Source organism: Acomys russatus, chromosome 32 (genome assembly GCF_903995435.1).
Source record: "Acomys russatus chromosome 32, mAcoRus1.1, whole genome shotgun sequence".
Classification (NCBI taxonomy): Eukaryota; Metazoa; Chordata; class Mammalia; order Rodentia; family Muridae; genus Acomys; species Acomys russatus.
This window is the reverse complement of record NC_067168.1, coordinates 47,300,580-47,326,800: the sequence shown is the minus strand read 5'-3', so window position 1 is coordinate 47,326,800 and position 26,221 is coordinate 47,300,580. Positions and strand designations below refer to the sequence as shown.

Genomic DNA, 26,221 nt, shown 5'->3' with positions numbered 1-26,221 from the left:
TGCCAGCTCGCCCAGCCTGTTCCTGTAGAACTCAGGACCACCAGCGCAGGATGGCACCACCCACAGTGAGCTGGGGCCTCCCCCAGCAACTGCTAACCAAAAACATGCCTGGCAAGCGAATCCATGGAGGCGTTTTTTGTAATGAAGGTTCCCTCCTTTCAGATGACTCTAGCTTGTGTCAAACTGACATAAAACTGGCCAAGACAGACCAACCAGGGAAAGTACAAGAAGATGCCTCCTGGATGCGGAGGCAGATGGAACACAAAGCCTCTTCCTGGCAACTAGGAAACATGTCTGTTTGGTTTATTGATTTGTTTTGTTTTTAAGACAGAATTTCTCTGTGTAGCCCTGGATATCCTGGAACTTATGTAGACCCAGCTGGCCTCAAAACTCACAGAGATCCGCCTGCCTCTGCCTCCAGTGCTGGGATTAAAGGTGTGGTACCACCCATAACCCAGTGAATGGTAACATGTAGGCAAAAACTTTGGCTGTCAGTCCACATAAGATTTTTTTCAGTCCATAAGAATTTCAATAAAATTCAAGGATTTGGTATAGAGGAGTGTTAGTTCAGAACATGGCTGTTCTGGCAAGACATGCAAAGACCTTCTAGGTCTGTGTGATCCAGCTGAAATACAAATAAACTTTTAATTGAGAAGACAGAGGCGATCTGAGTTCAAGGCCAGCCTGGTAAAGAGCAAGTTTCAGAAAGAAAAGCTTAGGTCTAGGCCTGGTGGTACATGCCTTTAATCCCAAAGGGAGGTACAATTTTTTGTAGAAGGAAGCACCCATATTTGAAAGTAATATCCTAATTGGCTGCCCGCCAAAGCCCATCAGCAGACGATGTGCCAGGGAGAGCGACCCCCAACGCTCCCCACGCCGCGCAGGCACGGGCCGCTACTTTACCGGCGGCCGTTTTCCCAGGCCAAGTACCTCGCGCTCCTGGGTTGGTCCGCGAGCGCCCTCGGCGCCCCCCGCCTCGCCCGCACCTGCGCCGCCGCCAGAAGATTAAGCCGATGCTGAGTTAAATTTGAGAGGAAGGCAGAGCAGAGCATGCCTGAACCAAGATTAGCCAATCAGCTGGGAGAGGCATTTTAGCCAGAGCAGCTGACTGAACCAGCTAGCACAGAGCTCAGAAAAAAAACAAGAAGGGCAAGAAGTTGATAAGCAGTAAGTCCCAGAAGCTGAAAACACTGTAGGCCTAGGTTAGATTGTATGGAGGCTAGAAGCTCCCAGGACTAGGCCTAGGTTAGCAAAAGCAGGCAGTTAGCCTCACAGACAACAATTGAAACAGGTGAATAAAAGTTACTTTTACAATTTGGGAACAAAAGAATGAAAGTAACACACTGACTATAAAAAATCACATGAAAGCACCATTCCAGCAAACTCTGAAAATAAGCAACGAGGCGACACCCCACTTTGTAATCAAAGCATTGCGTCTCTGGCATCTGGAATAGTACAGGCTAGAAACAGCCCCACGTACGTAAAGACGTTGGCTCTCTGGGAAGCCTCTCAAAGGGTGGCAATGAGTCTCCAACAAAGGACACCAGGACAGTTAGGCTTAAAATATTTCCAGATGGATCCAAGATGGACAAGAAAACAGAAGAGAACTTTTAAAATGACTGAAGCAAGGGTGGCCTTTTGAAAAACCACAGACTCAGGGCTAGGATTCAGCTTCAGTCCGCCTACCTATGTGTATGACGTCATTGCCTACCTGTGATGTCATTGCCTATCTGTGACATCATTGCCTACCTGCCATGGGGCGTGGGCCTGCCCAGGGCTATATAAAAGGACAGACTCACCCTCGGCCGCTCTCCCCGCCCCTCACCCTCCTTACATCCTCCCCTCTGCCACGCTCTCTCTCTCTCTGTCTCTCTCTCGCCCTCTCTCCTCTCTCCGCTCGCCGGCCCCCGTTCCTTCCTCCCCCCATTACTCATTAATAACGGCTCCAATCTAGACCGTTGCCGGCATCTTATTTTTTTTTAATTATTAAAACTCACAAGTTAGAAAGCAAAGCTTGGTTCATTTTTTACAGAGCAAAGTGAGATTTCTACACAGCAAGAAGTTTACACAAAGTACTGACAATTGAGGCCGTGGTGTGGGGGAGGGGTAGTACAAGTCTAGTCTACAAGCACCGTAGTCTCCTGACTCTCCCCAGACTAGCCTGGGACCAGTTAGCTCGCACAGTCTCTTGCAAAGAAAGCTTTCAGCACTGTGGGACTGGAACCCACCCCACGGGTCACCCGTGGGGACCGCCCCAACGGAGGCAGAAAAAGACATCCGTTTTCAGTGAGGAGACTGAGTTGGGCTGGGTGACAGAGACAAAAGGCACAATGGGAGCCCTTGTGTTGCCCCCCCCCCCCAAAAAGGAAGTACCAGACCAGAGTCCTGGCCGCTAAGCCTTCTGGGTCCTGGCCTTGGGGGCATGAGTCTCCTTCAAATGCCAACACTGCCAACTGAACTCTCAGACCGTGACACACTCCTGGGAGGCAGGCTGGAGGTCATTGCCAGCCTTACCACCCGCAGGAGTCCCCACAAGGTGAGTCTCACAGTGCCCTGTGGAGGGCCAGGGAACACAACCCTCGGGAGGCTTTGAGCCCCACATCCCAGGTCTATAAGCAGTTAATAGTTGTGGGGGGCAGGAAGCTGTCCACGCTCTGGTAACCCCTCGCCCCTGTTCCTGGGAGCAACCCCGGATTCCGGGGACTTCAGTGGAACCATTTCCTTCCTCCCTGACCTGTGTGTGTGTGTGTGTGTGTGTGTGTGTGTGTGTGTGTGTGTGTGCGCGCGCGCGTGCCCTTCCTTCTCTCTCCCCAGGAAACACGTAGGAGAAAAGCCCCTTGTGCAGGGAATCATGGGAAGTATCCTGGCCTCTGAGAAGGAGGTTTCTGGGTCCCCAGGTTGTGGTGGTTGCTAACAGTGTGAGAGAGACTGGCTGCAGACCACTCTAACTAAGTGAGCCGATTCTGGGGTTTGTGGCCAGTTGAGCACCTCCGGTTCCCACGCAAAAGTGCGGATTCTGCAGGCCTTGAGGTTTCTAGGAAGGTGCCTTGAGCCAGGCAGCTGTTTTTCTTGACTTCTGTCCAGTCAAGGTGGCATGATCCCAGCCCGGTGGCGTCTGACCACACAGCTGACCTGTGTGTGCCTTGGCTGCAGAGATTTCTGTCCCCACAGCAGAACTTGGCAGTTGAGCAGGATTCCATGCTTCAGCCCCAGAGATGAACAGAGGGGCTCTGTGCAGAGCAGAGAGTGATTGTGAGCATGTCGCTGGAGTGCCGCGCTGCAGGGGGCTGCTCCCGGGGTCTCAAGGCTCCAGGGCCTCCCTGCCCCCATCCCTGGCCAGCTCAACAGGGACTCTGTGAGAAGGGAGTGAGCTCTGGAGCCAGGCCAGTCAGGCTCTGCCAGGCTGTGACCTTGAACTAGGAATCTCTCAGACCTCAATGGCTCGATTTTATTTTTCACACTAATAACTACTGTGTGTGTGTGTGTGTGTGTGTGTGTGTGTGTGTGTGTGTGTGTTCACGTGCATGCTTTGGATACTAGGCGTGGCATACAGAGAGGCCAGCAGCCCTCCTCCCCTGTGTCCCTCATACACCTTCCCCCACCCCCACAGAGTCCCTCTCTGATTAGATCCCAGGGCCGTTTCCCCTCCCCTGTGGTCGGGGGGGGGCCGCCACTGGAATTCCAGGCACACACAGCCACACTTGGCTTTCACGTGGGAGCCGGGGGGATGAACCCGGGTCTTCATGTTTGCACGGCAAGCACTTTACCAACTGAGCTGTCTCCCAGAGCCACACACCCAGCCACCACAAACCCAACACCAAAACCCCCAGAGTAGCCAAAGCTTGGATTTTAGACCCGTGGATGAAAATGGCATTTCACAACCAGTGAGGGTGCCATGGGCTGTTCCTGAATAGTGCTGGGTATGGCGCCTACTGTTTACCAAGTTTATACCCCTCACCAGGCGCTTGTGTTGAGTCCATAAAAGGCCTCACACACAGAAGCCACTCAGGCTGGGATACTATCTGACACAGGCTGGGCCCAGAGGCAGACAGGAGGACAAGCATCCCGCTGAGGTAGCTTATGTTTTACCTAACTTCAAGACACTCCAGCCCTCGAGCTGTGTGGAACATGCACATAGGGCACGTCTTGGTTTCTTTTCCCATTGCTGTGATAAAATGCCCCTACAAAAGCAATGTAGGAGACAAAGGGCTTATCCTACCTCATGATTCAGGGGCGACGGTCACATGATCCTGTGGGCAGGACGATCCCCTGAGCAGAGGATTCTAGAATGTATACCCTAGTTAGCTATTCGATGCCTACAGTCCTGTCAGAGTATACAAACAGACCCCTGAGTTTCCTCTAACCTCAAAGGTAAAATTGCCCTCAGGGAGCATCCGAGGCCTCAGTGAAGACCCCTTGGGTCTACTAACCTGCTGCTCCCACCCAGCACTGCATGCATAGCTTCTTTGCTCTGTTCTCATAAAAGACGTCATCAGGTTGTTACCAAGTTGAAACTCGGCCTTTGGGGGAAGCAGCGCACTTCTGCTGGCTCTGCGATGCTGAGTGTCCTGTCCTCTACCCAACAGCCTCGCCGCGTCTGGTTGCAAACTGCCCGCGGGCCAACGCGACTGATGCTGATGCCAGCGCCGCCTGCGCCGACTGGAGGTGGAGCCGGGCGCCTGGCTCAGGGAAAGCACCCTGAGCACAGTGAAGGAGCACAGCACCGTGCCTGCGCTACCTGCGGCTCCAGGTGCCGGCTGCGGCCCCCCCCCCCCCAACGCAGAGGTGGCAGGCTTTGTGTGCCTGGAACTGTCGGGGGGCAGGAATTGGGGACCCAGAAGCAGCGGAGCAGCGGCGGTGCGGTGGCCACGCAGCTGGCCTTGGTGGACCTGCTGCGGCTGGAAGAGGCTCCGCACCCTCGCCAGGCTGCCTCCTCTTTCTGATTCTTTCTGCTCTACAACTTGGGTGAGTCAGGGTCCCAGACAGCAAAATGTAGGCACCTGAGGCTCCTGGGGGAAAAGCAGTTCCAGCATCAGCTGTGGAAGTGTAGCTTGGGAGTCCTTAAGGCAGCTTCCGCCCCTCAGCAATAGCTTCCCCTTGGGAAAGTCAGTTCGTGGGACTTTAGGTCTGTCCATTCCCAAATCAGGCTGTTTGTGCCATAACAGAGCAGGGGAGGGGTATAGTACTGAGAGAGTTGGCGTAGAAAGCGCTTTCCAAACTTTAAAAAACTACTCTGTGGGTTGGCCCAAAAATGCACCTGAAAGAAGTTGCTGAAAGGTCCCTTCTATGGGTGGTTTATTTAAATGTATATGTTTTTTAAGAGCTGTTTTTGTGTGTATACAGCTGGCAGTGCTGACCCACGGCAGTGTGAAACACACCTACTGGACCAACAGGTTAGACTGTTGTGTTGAATAAGCTTGTTTCAGGGTTATGGAGCTCTCCTGTAGACAGGTAGCAGGAACCTAGCTAACATCTCATGGAGACTCTTAAACAGTGCTTGGTTTGCTTCCAAAGCCCGAGGCAGGGCAGCTGTCAGAGGGACTCACTACTGAGTAGAGGGACTTCAAGTCTTCCCACTGTACGCTGAGCCACAGGGAACAAGACAGGGGCTTGAGGTTGTTGCTGCCCCCGACAAGTTACAGCGCAGGATTTCATCTGTGTGTTGGAGAGAGCTGTACTGGCAAGACCCTGAGGGCAAGTCCAGCTCTGCGGCTCTGGGATGAGGGCCTGAGCCTCCGCTTGACGTGCCCCAAGTCTAGGAGGTTCTCTGGGTTCCTCCGATAGATTGTTGGAGAATACTAACCTGAGCAGACATTGTCCTCAGAGCATCCCATGAGTTCTGCCTCCAGAAGAACCAGTAGGAGTGAGGTGGTCTGAATAGGAACGGCCCCCATAGACTCCTGCTTGAATGCTTGGCCCATAGGGAGTGGCACTAGTGGGAGGTGCGGCCTTGTTAGGGGGTGTGGCCTTTTTGGAGGTGTGGCCTTGTTAAAAGAGGTGTGGCCTCATTTGAGGTGTGGCCTTGTTAGGAGGTGAGGCCTTGTTGGAGGTGTGGCCTCGTTGGAGGGGTGGCCTTATTAAAGGAGGTGTGGCCTTGTTGGCGGTGTGGCCTTGTTAGAGGTGTAGCCTTGTGAAAGGAGGTGTGGCCTTATTGGAGATGTGGTCTTGTTAAAGGAGGTGTGGCCTTGTTGGAGGTGTGGCATTGTTAGAGGTGTGGCCTTGTTGGAGGTGTGGCATTGTTAGAGGTGTGGCCTTGTTAAAGGAGGTGTGGCCTTGTTGGGGTGTGGCCTTGTTAGGAGGTGAGGCCTTGTTGGGGGTGTGGCCTTGTTAAAGGACATGTGGCCTTATTGGAGGAAGTGTGTCACTGTGGTAGCAGGATTTGAGGTCTCCTCTGCTCAGGCTAGGCACATTGGTGTACATCTGTAATCCCAGCAATGGAGAGGCAAAAACAGAGGATTCTGGGAGCTCAGTGGCCAGCCAGAGTAGTCAGTGGCTGGACTCCAAGTTCAGGGAGAGATCCTGCTTAAAAAAAAAAAACTTACAGGGTCTGGAGAGCTGTCTCATCAGTTAAGAGCATGTTCAGCTTTTCCAGAAAACCAAATTCAGTTCCCAGAACCCACACCAGGTGGTTCACAACCATCTGAAACTCCAGGCCCAGGAGGTCCAGAACCCTTTTTTGGCTCCCACCAGCAGCAGGCACGCATGTGGTGCACATACATATAAGCGGGTAAATGTGAATATACGTAAACAAAAATAATCTTAAAAAGAAGAAACAGGTAAGATTTTTAAAATCTTAAACAAAATAAGGTGATTTAGTAGAAGATACTTTTTTCAATCATGTACCCCCGAACACACACACACACAGATGCATGCACACACACACACATGCATGCACACATGTGCACACACACACACACACACACACACACACACACACACACACTTTTAAATTTTAGCTTAACAGACGAGGAAAGAGATGCGTACGTTTAGTGGATGAGCTAGCAAATAAGTCAATATGTGAGGGAATACGAATGTGAGCAGTCGGTGGGGATGGGCTCAGGGTCAACGGAGAGCTAACATGCCAGACCTGCACCTGAGAAGTCAGAGCAAAGTGCATAGCTGGCCCACAACCAGCTTTTCTTTTGCCCTCTTTCTAATCAACCCCTCCTCCTCTTGCCTGACCAGGTTCTGCTGTGTCATGTGTTACACTGAAACCTCTTTCCATGTGCCAGCTAACTAGGGTTGTTTATTACATCTCACAGTCACAGAGCAAGGTCCAAGGGCACGGACCTTTGCACTGCCAACTTCTGAAAGCCACATAAAGCGACGCAGTGCTGGAGAGCTGGGGAGTGCCTGCACAGAGCTCAGCCTGCTGGAGCTGGCCATGGTGCTGTGGGGGCCAGTGCTGGGAGTCCTGTTCATGGTCATTGTGGGATGCCTGTATCTGTCCTTCCTGCTCAGGCGCCGCAGGCCCGGGGAGCCACCTCTGGACAAGGGTTTCGTGCCCTGGCTGGGTCACGCCATGGCTTTCCGGAAGAACATGTTTGAGTTCTTGAAGGGGATGCAGGCCAAGCACGGGGATGTGTTCACGGTGCAGCTGGGAGGCCAGTACTTCACCTTTGTCATGGACCCCCTCTCCTTCAGCCCCATCCTTAAGAACACGGAGAAAACACTAGACTTCACAAAGTATGCACAAGGGCTGGTGCTCAAGGTCTTTGGTTACCAGGGTATTGACGGGGACCACCGGATGCTGCACTTAGCGAGTACCAAGCATCTGATGGGGCAAGGCTTGGAGGACCTCAACAGGTCCATGCTGGACAGCCTGTCCCTGGTGATGCTAGGGCCCAAAGGCCCGAGTCTGGGCGCCAGCTCCTGGCATGAAGATGGCCTCTTTCACTTCAGCTACAGCATCTTGTTTAAGGCCGGCTTCCTGAGCCTGTTTGGCTACACCAAGGACAAGGAACAGGACCTGCAGGAGGCCAGTGAGCTCTTCGCGAACTTCCGAAGGTTCGACCTTCTTTTCCCCAGGTTTGTATACTCTCTGCTGTGGCCCCGGGAGTGGACAGAAGTCAGCCAACTGCAGCGCCTCTTCCACCAGAAACTCTGCGTGGAGCAGAACCTGGCGAAGGATGGGGTCAGTGACTGGCTAGGCCACATGCATCAGTTCCTGATAGAGCAAGGCATGGCTTCGTCCATGCAGGACAAATTTAACTTCATGATGCTCTGGGCCTCCCAGGGGAACACAGGGCCGACCTGCTTCTGGGCCCTGGTGTTCCTGCTGACGCACGGGGACGCCATGAAGGCCGTACGAGAAGAGGCCACCCGGGTCCTGGGGGAGCCCAGGCTGGAAGCAAAGAAGTCCTTCGCCTTCAAACTCAGCGCCCTGAAATGCACCCCAGTGTTGGACAGTGTGATGGAAGAGACGCTGCGTCTGCGTGCTACCCCGACGCTCCTCAGGGTGGTACAGAAGGATTATGTCCTAAGGATGGCCAGCGGGCAAGAGTACCAGATCCGAAATGGAGACAAGGTGGCCCTCTTCCCCTACCTCTCAGTGCACATGGACCCTGACATCCACCCTGAGCCCACAGCCTTCAAGTACAATCGGTTCCTCAACCCCGATGGCTCCCGGAAAGTGGACTTCTACAAGTCCGGCCAGAAGATCCACCACTTCAACATGCCCTGGGGCTCGGGCGTGTCCATCTGCCCCGGCAGGTTCTTCGCCCTCAGTGAGATGAAGATCTTTTTGCTCCTTATGGTTACGTATTTTGACTTTGAGCTCGTGGACCCTGGCACACCCGTGCCCCCTGTTGACCCAAGGCGCTGGGGCTTCGGCACCTCACAGCCCAGCCACGAGGTGCGCTTCCGTTACCGCCTGAAGCCCATGCACTGCACTCAGGCCTGACCACACCCTGCAGTCCAGAGCAGCACTAAACACCTGTCCTCCCGGCTTTGCGGCACCCCTGCCTCTCACCGGCATCCCCGACCTCTTGCCTTCTAGATATCTCACAGGCTTGTCATGCTCCCTGTAAGACCCCATCGCCAAGCTCCGTTTGCAGCAGGCACTCAGCCAGGCTCCTCACACCCTGGAGGGCAGAACTGACTCCCAAGCTCAAACAGCATCTTGCAAAGACTGCCTCACACCCTCCGCCTGCTTTTGCTCGACGCCCTTACTCCACATCCTGTGGGTTCAGACTCAGGAGATGTTGCTCAGTGCAGTCGCTAACTCACTAGTGCACGCCCGTGCTAAAGGCAAAGGGCTGAAGTTGAGGCTCATTTTTCGGCGTGCTTCCTGTAGCTCAGTTTCCAGACAACTCGCCCTTCATCAATTCTCAAGATTCTCTGCAGGGGCTTTGGGTCACTGTGGTCCTGTCGTCAAATGCCTCACCTCGGTGCTTTTGAAAGTGGCCAAGCCAGTGTACAGGCCGCCGGAGCCACCTCGAAGGCTGCTCCATGCCCCTGCCCCTTTCCTGCATCTTTTCCCTCGTGGCTCCCGAGACTACCGCCGAGCTGGTTCTCTCCACCAGCATGCCTTCCAGCTCCCTGTGGGGTCTCCCACCCAGCCCCTCGGATGTGCTTGGTCCTCGCAAAACTCAGCATCTGCCCCACATTCTGGGGGAGCGCTTTCTCTTCTACTCCCTGCAGAGAATGCCTAGGACCCCTCTTCACTCGTGACCCAGAGCAGACACCAAAAACCTCACCTCCTCCCTCACAGACAATCAGGCCCAGGCTTGTCCACTCAAGCCCTGCAAATGCCTCTGAAAATGTCACTTCCTGCCTTCCTCTGCTGCCATTTCCACACACACACAGGCCTGACACCTTCACCCTTTGTTCACACAATAAGTATCCCAAGGCCCCTTTCAAAAAGTGCCTCTGGGTGCCACTGTTTCCTCTTCCTGGATCATGGTCACCTTCATGCACCTGTCATTTGATGTTTGTTGTTGTTGTTGTTTTGTTTTTCGAGACAGGGTTTCTCTGTGTATCCTTGGCTGTCCTGGACTCACTTTGTAGACCAGGTTGGCCTCGAACTCACAGCGATCCGCCTGCCTTAAAGGCGTGCGCCACCACGCCCGGCGCACTTGTCATTTGAGTTGCTTCATCTCTACGCATTTTCTTCCAGGGAGCTATCTCAAAGGCAGAAGCATAGCTTTTACCACAAGCGCAGGGCCAGGTACTCCTGGAAGCCTTCTTCCGATTTCCATGTTCCCGTCCTAGACACGCCCTTGGGCCCCTGGCTCCCTGAACATTGTTTATGCATCCCAGAGCATTTGGGCTATATCATTGCTGCCACTGTCTCGGTTTCCTCTTCTTGCTCCTGGCCCGGAGCCACGCCCATCAGGGCTCTTTCTTAGGAGGTTCTGAGGGGCAAAGAGGTGAGAGGTGCAGGGATGAAGAAAGAGGGTACAGCACTTGTGGACCAGTGTGACCAGGCACACCCCGACTCTCCTGTGCCAGGACTATGGGGTCCCAGAGTCAGCAGGACCAAGGAGTGAGCCCATCAGAGTGCGCTAACCTGTCCATCTGCTTCTGCCCACCAACTCTTTATGTGTGCATTACATGGTAGAACCCTGATTTCCGGCCTTCGCGGTTGACTTTGTACTCAAATTATTTCTGCCCTTCTATGACCTCAGCATCTTGGTGCATAAAACCCCGGTAGCCTCACGGCTAGATATACTTCCCAGACTGGGAGGACAGGCAACTGCTGCCACAAGCTCTGTGGCTGGCTGGCTGGTGGGAGGGCCTGGCTGGGACTAGGACAGCCTGGGGAGCAAGGGCAGCTGGATAGGGGATCCAGGAGAAGATGTGTTAGGGATAGACACGTGTGCTGTGTGTTCAGATGCTGAGCTCTGTGCCCCAAGATCAGGTTGCAGTCTGGACATAGGACTTGTATTGACTACTATGCTGTAAACAATGCTCCCCAATAATCTCTGATTGCTTAATAAAAGGCTGGAGCCTATGACTGGGCAGGAAGGCGGGACTTGGGATTGAGTGACGGCTCTCAGGAGGGAGTATGGAAGGCAAGGAGGGTGAAGAAGATGGGGGCGGGGACCACAAGCATGTGGCAGAGAGAAGTGCTCCCCGAGGCACACTTGGAACAGAGCGAGCCATGCCAAGTCTAAGGCGGCAAGTAACTGAACATTTATTTATCTGGGTACTAACAGCATAGTTGGGTTAGGGTACCTCAGAACCTGCCCAGCATAGTGCCAAGAGTGTGTTAATAAAATAGAAAGCTTATATACACAAATAAATAAATCTTTTAGGAAATAAAATAAAATATAGTGCCTCTGTGTCATTCACTTGAGAGATAAAAGGGTTAGATTGGGGTAGCAAGCCCCATAGATATTAGGGAGCAAAAGGATGATACAACCCTGGGTCCCTACAGCTGAGCAGTGCTGCGTGTCTGCAGCCAGGGCTCCTCCAGAGCTCTGCTGACTACGAGCCTGTCTTTCCCAGGAGGTGCACACCCACATGTCACAGACACGTGACAACAGCTACAAAGCCAGTGGGCATAGAGCAGATGTTTATCCTTAGCAGATCGGTGCCCACAGCTGTATGTGTTCTCACAGCCCACACAACAGACTGCCAGGGACAGACATGGCCAAGGCTGCTTACAAGGCCCCTGGACTCCCTCACCTGGCACACCATGTCCCATCCCACCTGCGCATCATGGGCACAGAGTGAGGGACTCACTCGGGAGACCCTGGAGCTCATCAGCCTACCTGGTGTTCCAGCGTCCATCCACCATGTGCTTAGGCAAATCACCAGCTGCAGATAAGGAGTTGGTGAGCCCGGGGTCCCTCCCGACACAGAGGACCTGGGGCCCTGGACAGAGACCCAAAGGCAGCAGAGCTGGGAGAGGTGGGGGGTAGGGAACTACTGGGCATGCATGTGCACGTTTGTATGCGTGTGCATGTGTGTGCAGAAGTGCATGTGTGCATGTGGAGGCACATGGCTACTAAACTCAGACAAAAGAACTGGATGGGACATTGTCTTCCTTTTCAAGTCTCTGTTCACTAGTCACTCATTCAAAAAAGAAGTCAGCAAGAAATCAAAAAGGGGAAAGGGAGAAAAAGGGGGAAGGAAGGAGGGGAGGAGGGAAGGGGGAAGGAGGGAGGGAGGAGGGAGGGAGGAAAGGAGGGAGGGGAGAGGGGGAGGGAGGAACAGAAGGAGGGGAGGAGGGAAGGGGGAAGGAGGGAGGGAGGAGGGGCAGAAGGAGGGAGGAGGGAAGGAAGGAACAGAAGGAGGGAGGGGAGGGGAGGGAGGAACAGAAGGAGGGAGGAGGGAGGGAAGAACAGAAGGAGGGAGGGACAGAAGGAGGGAGGGGAGGGAGGAACAGAAGGAGGGAGGAGGGTGAGGAGGGAGGAACAGAAGGAGGGAGGGGAGGGAGGAACAGAAGGAGGGAGGGGGATGAGGAGGTGAAGAGAACAAACAGGAAAGCTTCTGTTCTGGTCACTAGGGTGTGGTGTAGATAGCTTGTAGGCATGTGTGAAGGAGTTTGCAGAGTAGAGTAACCGAGGCAGACAGACCTGCTCTAGCTGCAGGTGTGCTGCGCTATGGACAGGGTACGAATAGATAAAGGAGCAAGCGAGCTGAGCATCAGCCCTCACCTCTCTCTGCTCCCTGACTACAGTTTTGTGCCTGTGTTCCAGCATGTTCCGGATGCCTTTGTTCCACTGACTTCCCGGGTCACATACAAAATGAATCATTGTGGTCATGAAAATATAAAGTTGTACAACAAAGTACCTGAGATCACAAATGATTAAAGAGAAAAGGTTTATTGAGCCTCAGGGTTAGGTAGGCTGCAGCCCAAGACACGCTGCTTTGAGTTGCTGGCGGCTGCACTAGCTGGCAATGGCAGAGAGCGAGCCAGCAACGCTCAACTCATAAGCCACTAAGGAAAAAACGACATGGAAAGAGGCTGAAGCCCCGTCATCCCCGCCAAGGGCACACGCCTAGTGACCTAAGGGCCTGCTCCAAGGCCTCACCTGCCACAGGTGCCACCACCGCTCAGCAGCAGCACCCTGTGTAACTCAGAGGACGCGGTGGACCCAATCATTAAAGCTGACCACTGTGTTCTGCTCGGCCTCCACAGGGCACAGGGCGGGGCGACTTTCCGCAGAGCGAGTGGACTAACTCGTGAGGTGAGTGTGAGGTGAGTGAACTCACTCGAGCAGAATGAAGCCGCATTACAAGAGGGGGAAGCAGAGCAGAGAGCTGGGGTATGCAGAGAGCAGCAGGGAGTGGGGGGCGTTAGTAATGGAGGAGTTGGCAGGTGTCTGGGTGCTGCTTGAGAAAGTGTTGTGGGGTGCGGGGGGGGGGGCAGGATGACTAGCTCAGTCAGTAAAGCACCTGCCATACACAACCGAGGACCTGAGCCCCCCCCCCCCCCGCCAGACTGCAGGGACAACCCAGGCATGGCGTACAGGCAGGTGCAGTCTCAGTGTGGAGGGGGCACAGGATGCTCAGCCTTGTCTGCTTGGTGAATTCAAAGCCAGGGAAAGATCTGTCTCAGAAAACAAAGGTGAGCCAGGCACGGTGATGGGCGCCTGTCATCCCAGCACTCGGGAGGCAGAGGCAGGCGGATCGCTGTGAGTTCAAGGCCAGCTTGGTCTACAAAGCGAGTTCACAGCAGCCAAGGCTACATGAGAAAACTTGTCTTGAAAAACAAAACAAAACAAACAAGCAAAAAAAGCGAATGACACCTGAGAAGAGGCACATGCAGTTGTCCAGTGATTTCCACACATTGGCACATACATACTCATGAACACCTGCATGCACACGCATGCACATGTACATGCGTACGCTCATGCATACACAAAGTCCCAGCCTCATGGCACGCAAAGCTTATTTCTGTTGTGGTTATGAACTCATCCTGTGCAGACTCACAAGGTTCGTGTGACCTTTCCACGCGTGTGCGGCATGCTCTGTCCAGTTCCACCCTTGGGCCTGCCTTTCTCTTCCCTCTCCTGCTTTCAAGTGTCCTCTCTTTTGTCTTAGTTTCCACACACCAGCGAAGTAAGTGATATTCATCTTTCTAGGCCTGGCCTTTGTCACTTCATTCAACCAGAACTCTGTCCGTTTTCCAGATTCTTCTCTTTCCCTTTCTTTCTCTTCCTCCTCTTCCTCAAGGCTGGGTAATACCTCACAACATCTGTGTGGTCACATTTTTAAGGAACAAACAAATCCCTGCCTAGTGTCTGTACCAGTCTACAAAGGTCCACTTTCCTCCGTGTCCCACCAGAGTTGGTTGTTCTGCCGTTCTCGCTGCCGGTCTGACAGGGTGAGGTGGGTTGCGTTTCTGTGACAGACCAGAACGCAGAGAGCCTTTCGTGCACTTTTGAGAAATGTCTGTTCTCATCACTCACCCATTTTTTAAATTGGGTTGTTCGAGCTTACCAACTTTTTGTTCCCTGTACAGTCTAGATATCAGCCCTGTTAGGTGAAAGCTGCCTGGATTGTCGGAAGGCTGTCTCTTTTTCCTGACAACTGCTCCTGTGTGGTGGAGACTGTAATTCCATGCAGTCCGAGTGCTCAATGAGCTGTTGGCGGGCTGCTCAGAAAGTCCCTGCCTCTGACGCTGTCCTCGCTCCCTCGTGGTTTCAAAGCTTTGGCTCATGCACCAGAGTCTTTGATCCATTTTTAGCTCATCTCGGTACCGGAAGAGAAATGTGGATCTAGTTTAACCTCTGCGTGTGGATACACAGTTTTCCCAGCTGGATTGCCGAGGGGCTGCTTTCTCAGCAGCATGTGTTTTGCAAAGTCCAGATAAAGCTTTGAACTTGATGACGGACCCCAGGAAAGTCTGAAGGCCCCGAGATTAGAGTGAGAGCCGGGATGGTCCCCACCTTCTTCCTGCCAAATGTGCCCCTCTGAGTTGCTCTCCAGCTAGAGCACCCCAGTGTCTTCAGACCACACACTCTGGGTTGCTGTCAAGGGCAAGTAGCATCTTCCTACCTGAGCTACAGGAAAAGGGGCTGCGGTGGACGGAAAGCCTGCAGCTTATCCCAAGAACACTGCTAGGGAAGAGCTGCTCGCACACCACAGATGCCTTCGCAGAGCCTCACACACACTAGCTTCTGGGGTGTGGCGGTGAGTGCTGCAGCCAGCCGTGCAATGGGAGCCTTGCTCTGCAGCTCAGCTGCGTGGACTGGCTTAAGGCAGCAGCCAATGAGGACAACAAACCGGAGAACCTTGTGCCCTGAGTGAAGGTGGTGAGTGTGAAAACACAGAAGCACCAGGTGTGTAGACTGGGCAGTATGCAGGGCAGGCCCGGGGCCCTCCCTCATCAACAGGGTGAGACCTCAACCAGGACCCCAGGAAGAGAAGGAATGAGCCAGACTCCTCACAAGGGAGATGACATCGCTGGACTCCTCCTACTGGAATGAGCCTGGCAAGTGGAAGCCAGGGTGTCCTGAACCCAGAGACCAGAAGGGAGTGCACTGGAGATGAGGGCACAGACAGATCACATAGCCGCGAAGGTCTGGAGGCCAAGAGGGGCCCAGGAAGCCACAGAAGCACCGGTGATGGGAGCAGAGATCAGTGGGGACCGTTGCGGTGATCAAGCAGGGGGCATGGGGTACAGGAAGCAGACAGAGGAAGAGAATAGTGAGCGAGGATTGTGGGTAATTGAGAACACTGGAGCTACCAGCATGGTCATGCTGCCCCTCAGAGAGAGCAGTGCAATTCCCAGACTGTGGCACGGTCACGCAGGCCTAATTATTCCCCCACAGCCCCCCTGTTAGGGGAGCCATGCGCTTGCCTTTCCCCAAGATCACTCATGCTGACCATGTCACCTAGGGCACTAACCCTGCTGCTCTCAGAACAGCTAGATGGAGGGGCCTGGGCAGTGCCACATTCCTGGCGCCTTCTCAGCACCACGGCCAGGAAAGCTTTCAGGTACAGGCGGAAGCGGCGACTGGAGAAGGAGTAGAGGACGGGGGTGAAACAGCAATGGAAGAAGGCCAGGCTCTCCGTCACCTGCATTGTGTAGTCCAGACGGTGGCTGACCTCACAGCTCCCAAACACTTGCAGGTCCAGCAGCGAGTGCAGAAACATAGTGAGGTTGTACGGGAACCACAGCAGGAAGAAAGCTATCACCAGGCCCGCGGCCACCCTCAAAGCCCGGCCCTGGCCTGGCGGCCTCAGCCTGACCAGAACACACCCAATGCGGGAGTAAAAGAAGACCATGGCTAAGAATGGAAGGAGAAAGCCCAGAAGGTTCTGCTGGAAGCGCAGGTAGAGCTTCCAAATGGTTGCGTGCCCACCAAAATCTGCATAGCAGTGCAACACATTGTCTAAGGTCTGGTGGACCCGTACGAAGACCATTTCTGGGACAGATATGGCCAAGGCCATGGTCCACACGATGGCAATGAGAAGTAGGTTCCTGAGCCGGGTCTTCTGTCTGTGGAGGGATCGAGCGTGGACAATCTCCAGGTATCTGTCCAGGCTCATGCAAGTGATGAAGAAGATGCCACAGTAAAAGTTAATGCTATAGAGGGTGCTCACCACCTTGCACAAAAAGCTGCCAAAAACCCAGTGCCAGGCCACAGAGATGGCCCAGAAGGGCATCGTCACCACAAACAAGAGGTTGGAGATGGCCAGGTTGAGCAGGTAAAGCTCCGTCATCCGTCTCCGAGGCGCGTAACGGAGCAGTACCACCAGGAGGAGGAGGTTCCCAGCCACGCCCAGCACGAAGACCAGGCTGTAGACGAGAGGCAGGAAAACTCTCCCGAAGGACACGACCTCATCCTTTCTGCAGACCAGGACGGCCACATCATCCAGGTAGTCATAGTCGTAGGCAGAGCTGTTGCTCTCAGAAGCGGTGGTGGCCAGCAGCAGTGGGGAAGCGATGGTGGGCATGGCTGAAGCTCTGCCGGAAACAAAAGCCACAGGGAGGGCCTGAGGAGAGGACAGGGTGGGTAAAGTGCCTGCTCAGGCAAACGTCCCCCAGCACCCCCAGCAGCAGGCACATCTGTAACCGTGGGACTCCTACAGTCAGAGACAGAGGCCAAAACAGCAGCGGCTCATAAGTCAGCCAGCCTGCGCCACCAAAGAAGAGACCGGAACATGGGTTTGGCCTCTGACATCCACATGTATGTTCTCATGCTCACATACATGTACATGTGATCACACGCAAACACAAAGATTAAAGAAAGGAGCCTAAACCATGAGAGGCTGTATCCTCTCAAACAACCCATCCTTCCATAAGCTGAGGCCTTTCTCGATGCTGTGGCTAAACACTGGGACAGCAGCCTGGGAGATGCCCCTCAGCATGCACAGCACAAGCTGAGGGAAAGTGCAGGTAGACTCCATATTCTCCCTGGGCAGATTAAGGGGAGCACTGTCAACTCTTGAAGGATTTTTAATATGTGGACACGGGGCAGCCGGAATATGGCCTCTGTCACCTTGTGGGTTTCAGTGGTGTATGGGGTGGCACAGTTGGCATATACCTGGTCTGGAAGTTTCTAGTACAAGTCTCCAGGAGTGTAGCTAATGGCCAAGCCAAATGTTCCCAGAACGCCTCTGATATGAAAGCAGGGCAGATACCGCATAGAACATGAAATTTAAGGTTGGCAGTTTCCTCTAACCCAGCTATCCCCCAAGCAAATGAGTCTTCAGTTTTATTCAACAAGTTTCTATGCACAATAATGGAGCAATCTTGGTCTCCATTGGTCCTCTGAGCTAACCTAGCTACCTCCCAGCCAAAATCCTCAAGACACGTGAACTTTATGGCTTTCTCTGCTCCAGCTGTTTTTCCATCCTCTCTCCTTGACCTCTCCTCGTGCTGAACACCTCTTTACCCGTCTCCTCGTTAGGAACAGAAGTCCAGCCCTATTCTGTCTTCTGCACAGTAACTGGCTAATTAGTTTTACTGACAAATCAGGAAACAAATTGGGAGCAATGTTTGCACAAACCTGAGACAGGAGATTCTTAGAATAAGCATTACAATGCCATATCTGGGTTGCAACCCCAGTATGAGGACAGAGAAATCAGCATTTGAATAATACAGGATAATATTTACACATAGCAGAGGACGGGGTGAAACAGCAATGGAAGAAGGCCAGGCTCTCTGTCACCTGCAATGTGAGGTCCAGACGGTGGCTGACCTCACAGCTCCCAAACACTTGCAGGTCCAGCACCGAGTGCAGAAATATAGTGGGGTTGCACAGGAACCACAGCAGGAAGACAGCTATCACCAGGCCCGCGGCCACCCTCAAAGCCCGGCCCTGGCCTGGTGGCCTCATCAATTACATTCACAGTGAGACAAGGAGTTCAGACTAGAACAGAATCAGCAACTCAGCCCAGTGCCTTCAAGTTTGGCCCAAGAAACCACCAGTCAGCTCTTGATCAAAGAGACAGAAAGCACAGAGACAGAAGCAGGTAGAAACAGCAGGTTCAAAGCAGTCAGTCCAGGATGCCCAGGGCTACATAGGGTTTGGTTTAAAAACAAAACCAGATTTTTTTTAGAATGTGGGCAGTCTCTGCCAGCTGACTGCTGTGCTCCCTGCATCCCCTTTCCATTGTGACAGGGCAAGACAGTGCAACAGAGTCCTCCATCTTGTTTTCCTGCTGAGGCCATTTTAGGCCTGAGTAGAATCTAATCTCCTTGATGGAGAATCTTGTGGAAAATTACCCAACTCTATTCTAGAAGCCTGAGGTCAAGTTTTCCCAGCTAGAAGCCCCCTCCCTCCAGACAACTGCTTAATCTTAGCTTCTGTTAAACTGCTGGCTTGCATAAAGCTCCTCTCCCCCCCCCTCCTGCCCCCCCACGACTCCTGCAGCTGCCAAGTGAGATGCCAGGGTGTGGGTTTTGCCTTCAGAAACCCCTTGTTCTGAACACTCAGTGCTACACTTAGGTCCCAAAAGCCTGAATGTGGTCGTAGCCAGCTGAAACAGACTCTCAGTCGGCTATAAACTGAGTCTGGGTGGCCTTCTCCAGAGAGTTCCTCTTAACACCATCACAGACCAATCCCCCAGTAACCGCTCAGCAGTTCTGTATATCTGTGTCACTCTTCCCCACACCAAGGTGTCTGATGTACCCTCTCCCAACCAATCAGTGTGGCTGGATGTCCATGGGACCCTCACTTGCAGCTGTCCCAGGGTTATTAATGTCGAGGGTTCTTCAGAGCTGTGGCAGGGATTCCTTCTTTGCCTTGTCATACAGGTGTCACCTTTGATCAAATCTCCTGAACTATATTTAAAGCTTGGAGGTTTGTGAGGTAGCTGTCAGGCGCCGGGCTTCCCTTATGCTCACAGCATCTGCTCTCTGTGCCCAGCTAGAGAGCTGAGGTTTCCCACTCTCTCTGCTCACTTTCCAGTTCTCCTCCTTGTTATACTGAGTCCTCTCCTGTGGGATTGTGGGAAGGGTGCTTCTCCCTGGCTCTGGTGCGAATCTGCCTTCAGGCTTTTAAAAATATACACAGCGTGCGTAATCATCTATGGTCACTGCGCAGAGCAGCAGTTCCCCAGCACCTCCTCTGCTGACAACATCCTCGCCCATCCACCAGCCTCTCCCACGCCTGCTCACCTCTCAGCTTGTGTGAGGAGACCCGCGTGTGCACACGTGCATGCATCTGGTGGTTCTAGTCTCCTGCTACTTTCAGACTCTGTGTGCTGCTGGCCATGGCGGTGGGGCACTCCTCCTGGGCCTTGGCTAAGCTCAGGGCACGTGGTGGCTACCGTTGCTACATCCCTGAGGCACGAGCCTCTCCTTTCTGTGCATCCAGACAACAGGGTTTTTGCTGTTCTTGGTTTGGTTTGGTTCTTAAACCAATCCTCAGCTCTGCAGCCCTGGCTGGCCTGGAGCTAGCTCTGTAGACTAGGCTTGCTTTGAACTGGCTCTCGCTTTTTGTCTTTTTGATATTAGTCCTTCCTGGAGTCATGTGAAGGAGAAACATGTTTTTTGTTTAGATCACAAGTGGCGGATGAGAAAAAGACATGTGAGAGAGCAGGTGATGCTTATCCCCTTAGAAGTCGAACCACCGTGGGGGGAAGATTGGTTATTAACCAGCTGAAAAACATCCTTGAACAAATTCTGAGAGGAGGTATAAAAATGAGCCAAAACCAAGAGGCGGGGCCTTGGGAGACTTGGGATAGTTTTGGCTGTTCATCGCTCCACTTTGAGACGCTCCTAGAGAGAACGGCTCGAGGGAAGGCTTTGGGGCTCCTGGCTCCTGCTGAGGTTCCGGGTTCTGGTTGCTCCAGGTTCCAGCAGAAGAAATCCTGCTGATTACACCAGGAGAATTGTTCCTCGGAACTGATATCCTTATGGTTTCATTATTGTATTCTTTAATCTTCTTTTCCTATTGTTCAGGTTACTCGGGTTATATGTGAGGCACTCACAAGTTAATAAGTTCGTTGTAAAATATATCTGCTAACAAAATTGAGCCTACAGTGGTGTGATTCCACAGTAGCCACCAGTGTGGTGGTTCCTAATGTTAACTCCCGGGGACACAGTTGAGTGCACTACTGTCCACTGGGCCAACGTCTTCGCCCTCTTCTCTTTTGCTTGTTTCGCTCTGTGAGCTTTGATTACTTTTGACTTTGACCTTGTTGTGTAGCAGGGTGTCACCTGATCTGCCTACATCCCCAAGCACGGAGATTGCAGGCATGGAGTGTTAGGCCCAGCTAATCATTTGCTCATTTTATTTTGTTTGTTTGTTTCAAGACAGGGTTTCTCTGTGTGGCCTTGGCTGTCCAAGACTCGCTCTGTAGACCAGGCTGGCCTTGAACTCACAGCGATCCGCCTGCCCCTGCCTCCCGAGTGCTGGGATTAAAGGCGTGCGCCACCGCACTCGGCCCCATTTGCTCATTTTAAAATCAGACAATGCAGTAAGGTAACAGTGTTCGTCCTTATGTGCTCCTGGTATTAATCCCTCGTCGGATGACTAACGTGTGGGATCCCTGCAGGTCCTGATGAGCCTCTCCTTGGCAGCGTCTGCTTGCTCAATCCCACCCCCCAGCTCTGGTTTTGGCCTGTGCTGTTGATGTCGTGTCTAGAAGCCTCCACCCATACCGAGGTACTGAAGCATGGGATGGCATGAACTGTGGATGAAGTGAACTTAACGTTGTGCTCAATGCTGTGCACAGTTACAGAGATAGAAAGGGGTGTGTGAAGGTGACCTGATGACATCTGATGGTCATCCCACTGACCACCAGGGCTGACGTGGCCTATCTGGCTGGCTGAGCGGGTGCACCCTTCCTTATCCCCTGCCCTGTGTTGTCTCTCTCAAAGCTACATGCTTAGCCAAAGAGGGTGACCTCCCTTTATAGAGAAAGATGGCTCCCTGATCAGGGATGCAGGACTAGCTTCTGATCAGGGATGCAGGACTAGCTTCACTCCTCTGATCAGGGATGCAGGACTAGCGTCTGATCAGGGATGCAGGACTAGCTTCACTCCCTGATCAGGGATGTAGGACTAGCTTCACTCCCTGATCAGGGATGCAGGACTAGATTCACTCCTCCTCTGATCAGGGATGCAGGACTAGCTTCACTCCTCCTCTGATCAGGGATGTAGGACTAGCTTCACTCCCTGATCAGGGATGCAGGACTAGATTCACTCCTCTGATCAGGGATGCAGGACTAGATTCACTCCTCTGATCAGGGATGCAGGACTAGATTCACTCCTCCTCTGATCAGGGATGCAGGACTAGCTTCACTCCCTGATCAGGGATGCAGGACTAGCTTCACTCCTCCTCTGATCAGGGATGCAGGACTAGCTTCACTCCTCCTCTGATCAGAGATGTAGGACTAGCTTCACTCCTCCTCTGATCAGGGATGCAGGACTAACTTCACTCCTCCTCTGATCAGGGATGTAGGACTAGCTTCACTCCTCCTCTGATCAGGGATGCAGGACTAGCTTCACTCCTCCTCTGATCAGGGATGCAGGACTAGCTTCACTCCCTCTTCAGGGATGCAGGACTAGCTTCACTCCTCTGATCAGGGATGGAGGACTAGCTTCACTCCTCCTCTGCTAGAACCCGGAGGTAGGAGCCTTTATGCACAACACATTGCATTGCTCACCTGTGAGGAGGGGCTGTGGGGGGGAAGACAGAGGAACAGGGCAAAGATGTGGCCCAGTGGAGTCATGCTGAGCCACTTCAGAGGGGCCGGTGGGCTGGTGGTGCTAATGGACGCAGAACACACAGCAATCCTCCTGAGACTCTGTATTTTGTTTCCTGTTCTCAGATTCAACTGGTCTAGTTTGCATTCATATTTATTTATGTTCTGGTGGGTGGGAATCTCACTTCATAAGAGGTTGGAGTTGCAGTGATCCTCCTGCCTCACCTCTCAAGTGCTGGGATGCCGGCATGTACTGCTGTTACTCAGCTTTATAAGGGGATTACATGGGTGGCTTTACCTCTTCACGGATGTTGCGGTGTTCTCCCTAGTTCTTTCTGGTAGCAGTACTGTTTTTACTTTATAAGAAGAATTTTGAAAGAGTTGTTGGCTCAGGGGGCCCACAATGGGACTCTGAGCATCTATGAGGATGGATAACTAAAGTGGGCTGGGAGCATCGCCCCTGCATGGACCCTGGAGAACGCCCTCTCAGTCAGCCTCTGCCCCATCCTTGGGCTCCTATCTAATAGCATGGGGCCAGATGTTGGTAAGTCTGGGAAGTTTTCTCTAGGACCCAGCCTCTCTCCTGGCCAGCCTCAAAGGTGGCTCTGTGCCTATCTCGGTGAGTTCCTATTCCTCTCCTGTGCATATGGCCTCTCCTGGCCTCGAGTGCCTCCCAATCCTGGGCTGGTGTATGGAGTTGAGCTGAGGAGGGGTGCAGGTGAGGAGAACCCTTCTGAGGCTCAGGACTTGTCAGCCAGGATGCCAGTAACCGCACTCTGGCTGCTCTCTGCACCCCCAGCCCTGGCCTTGATCTTGACCTGATTTCTCAAAGTCCCTGACTTTTGCTTTAGCAAATATGCAACCTAACAGATGCTTAGATCAAAGTCAGGGTCGGCAGCTTTAGTCTGGTCCAAGCCACTTCTGAAGGTCTCCCTCCCCCTACTGCACTCTGGGATGTTCTCCAGGTCCTCTGAAGCAACAAGCCTCTCCCAACACTTGGGTCAACTTGGCAACTGTGTCCCTATGCGCACCACGGGCGGATGGCACATGCCTTCCTGGCCGCTGTGCAGTCCTGTGGCTCATGAGAAGGGCTGTAAGCACTGCTCACTTTTACTTCCCTTGCATGCATTTGGTTTCTCCATCAGAACCTTGAGAAGAATGTGTTGTTCACACCTTAGTGTCAGTTTGCAGGTAGTAGAGTGACTCTGCAGAGAAAACTTGGGGACCCAGAGAGTCACCTATGGGCTTCCAGTCAGGGCGCTGGCAAGGTCAACTTCAGCTAAGCATCCCTCTCAAAAAGCTGGGGGCACAGATGCAAGAGTCTGCAGGGCAGTGACGTTGCTACATGTAGGGGCTGGAAGGGTGCTTGCCTAGCATGCGGGTTTGACCCTCAGCACTGGGTGGGTGTGGCGGTGCACACCTTCAGACGCTGAACTCAGTATGTTTAGGTGGGAGGTTCAGAAGACCAGGACCATCTTCAGCTACACAGGAAGTTCAAGGTGAGACTGGGGTACACTAGACCCTATCTCACATAAAGTAAAATAAGATAAAACCTCCAAAACCAAAATCAAACAAACAAAACACAGTGCTATCCACGTGGTGTGTGGCCTTGTAGGCAGTGCCATGTGAGCTTAATTTCAGGGAAAAGTGACTTTGTGGGCCATGCCACGTGACCTGAGCCCTCTTGGAACTTCCTCACAGGACACTCAGGCAATTACAGTGACTCCTATGTTCCAGAGGGTGGGACAGGCATGCTGAGGTAACACCCGAGGGTGGGACAGGCATGCTGAGGTAACACCCAGTCCTGAAGCCTTGAAGGAGCTGGATGGATTAAAAACTCCAAGGGGAAACACCCTCTCTTAGCCTGAGGTCCCCTTCCAACACACTAAGCTTGAATTTGAAAGACATGGCTCCCACAGCAGGAATTTTATTCCTGTGCAACTCAGGCCAGAGAAAGCTCAGGCGTCTAAGACAGCCCTGCAGGGTGCAGCTGACATACGGATTTGGCAGACAGTCTGTGAGTTCTTGTGCACTGACCAATGCTGCAGTCAGTGACAGGAGACACAAAGTGTGTGGCAAATGTCACGGTGGGGTTTTCCCCATGCTTGGATACCCCCACATTCAACTCAAATTGCCTGTTGAACCTTTATCCGAGTCACAGATTCAAACCCCAGGACGGGAGGCATCCCTCCTCCCACAGTCCCCAGCCCCCAGCCAAGAGCTCTTAAGGACCAGGCCAGGTAGGGAGGTCCGCCAAGCACTGACCTCTATCCATCCCAGCAGAGTGTCCTGTGGATTACATAAGCCATGAATGTGCAAACTGTTCAAACAAACAAGACAAGGCTGACCTCACAGCTTCTGGATTGTAAAAGCCGCTGATCTGGTCAGTGCTAGTGGACAGTGCCTCGGCAGGCTGGCGCGGGACCAGGAACCGAAGCCACGACTTATGCACCCCACAAAGCCACCCTCTCCATGCAGCAGCCCTGCCCAGCCACCAGCACTCACACAAGGTACTCCTAAATGGCCTTCCTTCCTCCTCTGGACACAGAGCTGTTTCCTCCTAAGCCTGGGGGCTCCAAGGATGACAGCTGTGTCTCCACGACTCCTCCGTGCACAACGGCATCAGGGTGACATTACCAGAATGGTGGGAGTCTGGGCGCTGTGGCCACCTCCTCTCCTCCCTCTCTCCACTCATCTTTTCCTTTCTGGGCTTATTATTTCCTCCCAGGCACAGCTGGGGCCAACTCTGCCCCCGCAGCCTCAGGAGCCCGTGACCCGGAGCATGACCAGCACAGAACCACAACCTACCCCTCCCTTCCCTAGGAGGCTCCCTGATGGCTTTTGGGATCCCCAAGCCCAAAAGGGCCACTCTTGCTCGGCCTCAGGTGGCCTCTCTGCCCTCAGCCTGGTGTCGTTGCATTCTTGATCTCACTCCTGGCCCAGCCATAGCTGGAGACACTGGGACAGCCCCAGAGACTAGCTGCAGAGCATCCTTTGATCTCAAAATAGCTACTCACTGGTGCCTGGCACCAGAAGCCCGGATCCAGGGATCTGGGGGGGGGGGGGGGGGCAGATCTGGCTCTCTCCTTCCTCCCTCTATCAAGGGCTTGGGAGAACATCAGTTATGAAGTTCTACCTGCACGTGTGACAACAGCCAGCAGTGACACAGCACTTGCTACCGGCCAGGTCTGCTCTCAGGGCGCCTCAACTTCTCCTTCCTGCCATCTCTGGAGCAGCCCTAGAGCAAGTGCACTTTTCTCTGTGTGAGGGGACCAGACGCAGAGAGGCCAAGAAACTAGCCAGGCACGCAGCTGGCGTCAGCTGAGCTGGACTCACTCCTGGAGGCCAGGCTAGCCCCTGAGCGGACAGAGCTGGGGACGGAGCTGGAGGTAGAGAAGGGATTGGCTGTTACACTGCTCCTCGTTAAGCAGCCTCCCTGGGAGGAGCTTCAGGGCTGGCGGCTCCAGGATGGGAAGACAAGTCCAACACCCACGGGGCACAGGAAAGGCAAGCACCGCCTCTGACATGACAAGTCAGTGAGGGGGCCTGGAGTGACCCCCCCCAGGGGCAGGACCATTGGAGGTCCTTTAGAAAGGTCCAGCCAGCCTGCAGACAAAACCCAGGCTCCATCCAGGCCCCTGACCCACACCAGTCAGTTTCACTGTCCAACCAGTTGGCCATACACAGCTGAGGACTGGTTCCACCTGCCATGTCCCTTGCAGCCACTCCTGAGCCCTACCAGAGAGCGGCCAAGAGAGTCACTGTCACAAACGTGCCTTCTTCATCTTTGCCGAGGTCTGACTTACAGAAGGGTCAACCTCTGACTCGAACCCAAGGCACGAGGATCTGTGGAGGTTACAGAACTGCCCCGAGGGACTGAACTGAGATGGAAAGTGACACTCCCGAGGACACTGTGTAAGAACCCAGCTGCTGCCCAGGCCACAGCCCCCGCTACAGCCCGTCCTCCTACAGAAGACACAGGCTCCTGCCGAGACACTGTCTGTGAGTCCCTAGCCAAAGGACTTCCGGGTGCCAGGACCTCTCACTGGGCAGTGAGTTCACATCAGGGGGTGCTGGTGGCCACTCGCCTGGCCGAGGGTTTGTGCTGTCAAACCTCCCCAGCCTCAGAAAGGTGTAAGAGGGCATCTCACTTCTGCAGCAG

General features: G+C 53.5%; 2 protein-coding genes across 2 annotated transcripts; one reads left to right on the top strand and one right to left on the bottom strand.

The window, feature by feature from the left end:
- The first annotated feature begins 4,847 nt into the window (after positions 1-4,847).
- Positions 4,848-9,235, top strand: LOC127184213 (7-alpha-hydroxycholest-4-en-3-one 12-alpha-hydroxylase). Its single transcript, XM_051140487.1, has 2 exons — positions 4,848-4,965; positions 7,263-9,235. The coding sequence occupies exon 2, from the start codon at positions 7,385-7,387 to the stop codon at positions 8,900-8,902; it is 1,518 nt and encodes a 505-aa protein (XP_050996444.1). The 5' UTR covers positions 4,848-4,965; positions 7,263-7,384; the 3' UTR covers positions 8,903-9,235.
- A 5,939-nt stretch (positions 9,236-15,174) lies between these two features.
- Positions 15,175-16,857, bottom strand: Ackr2 (atypical chemokine receptor 2). Its single transcript, XM_051140596.1, has one exon. The coding sequence runs from the start codon at positions 16,855-16,857 to the stop codon at positions 15,715-15,717; it is 1,143 nt and encodes a 380-aa protein (XP_050996553.1). The 3' UTR covers positions 15,175-15,714.
- Positions 16,858-26,221: the final 9,364 nt, after the last annotated feature.

What these genes read in the sequence shown, in the direction of transcription:
- LOC127184213 (XM_051140487.1), top strand. Translation starts at nt 7,385, where the DNA reads ATGGTGCTGTGGGGGCCAGTGCTGGGAGTCCTGTTCATGGTCATTGTG.
- Ackr2 (XM_051140596.1), bottom strand. Translation starts at nt 16,857, where the DNA reads ATGCCCACCATCGCTTCCCCACTGCTGCTGGCCACCACCGCTTCTGAG.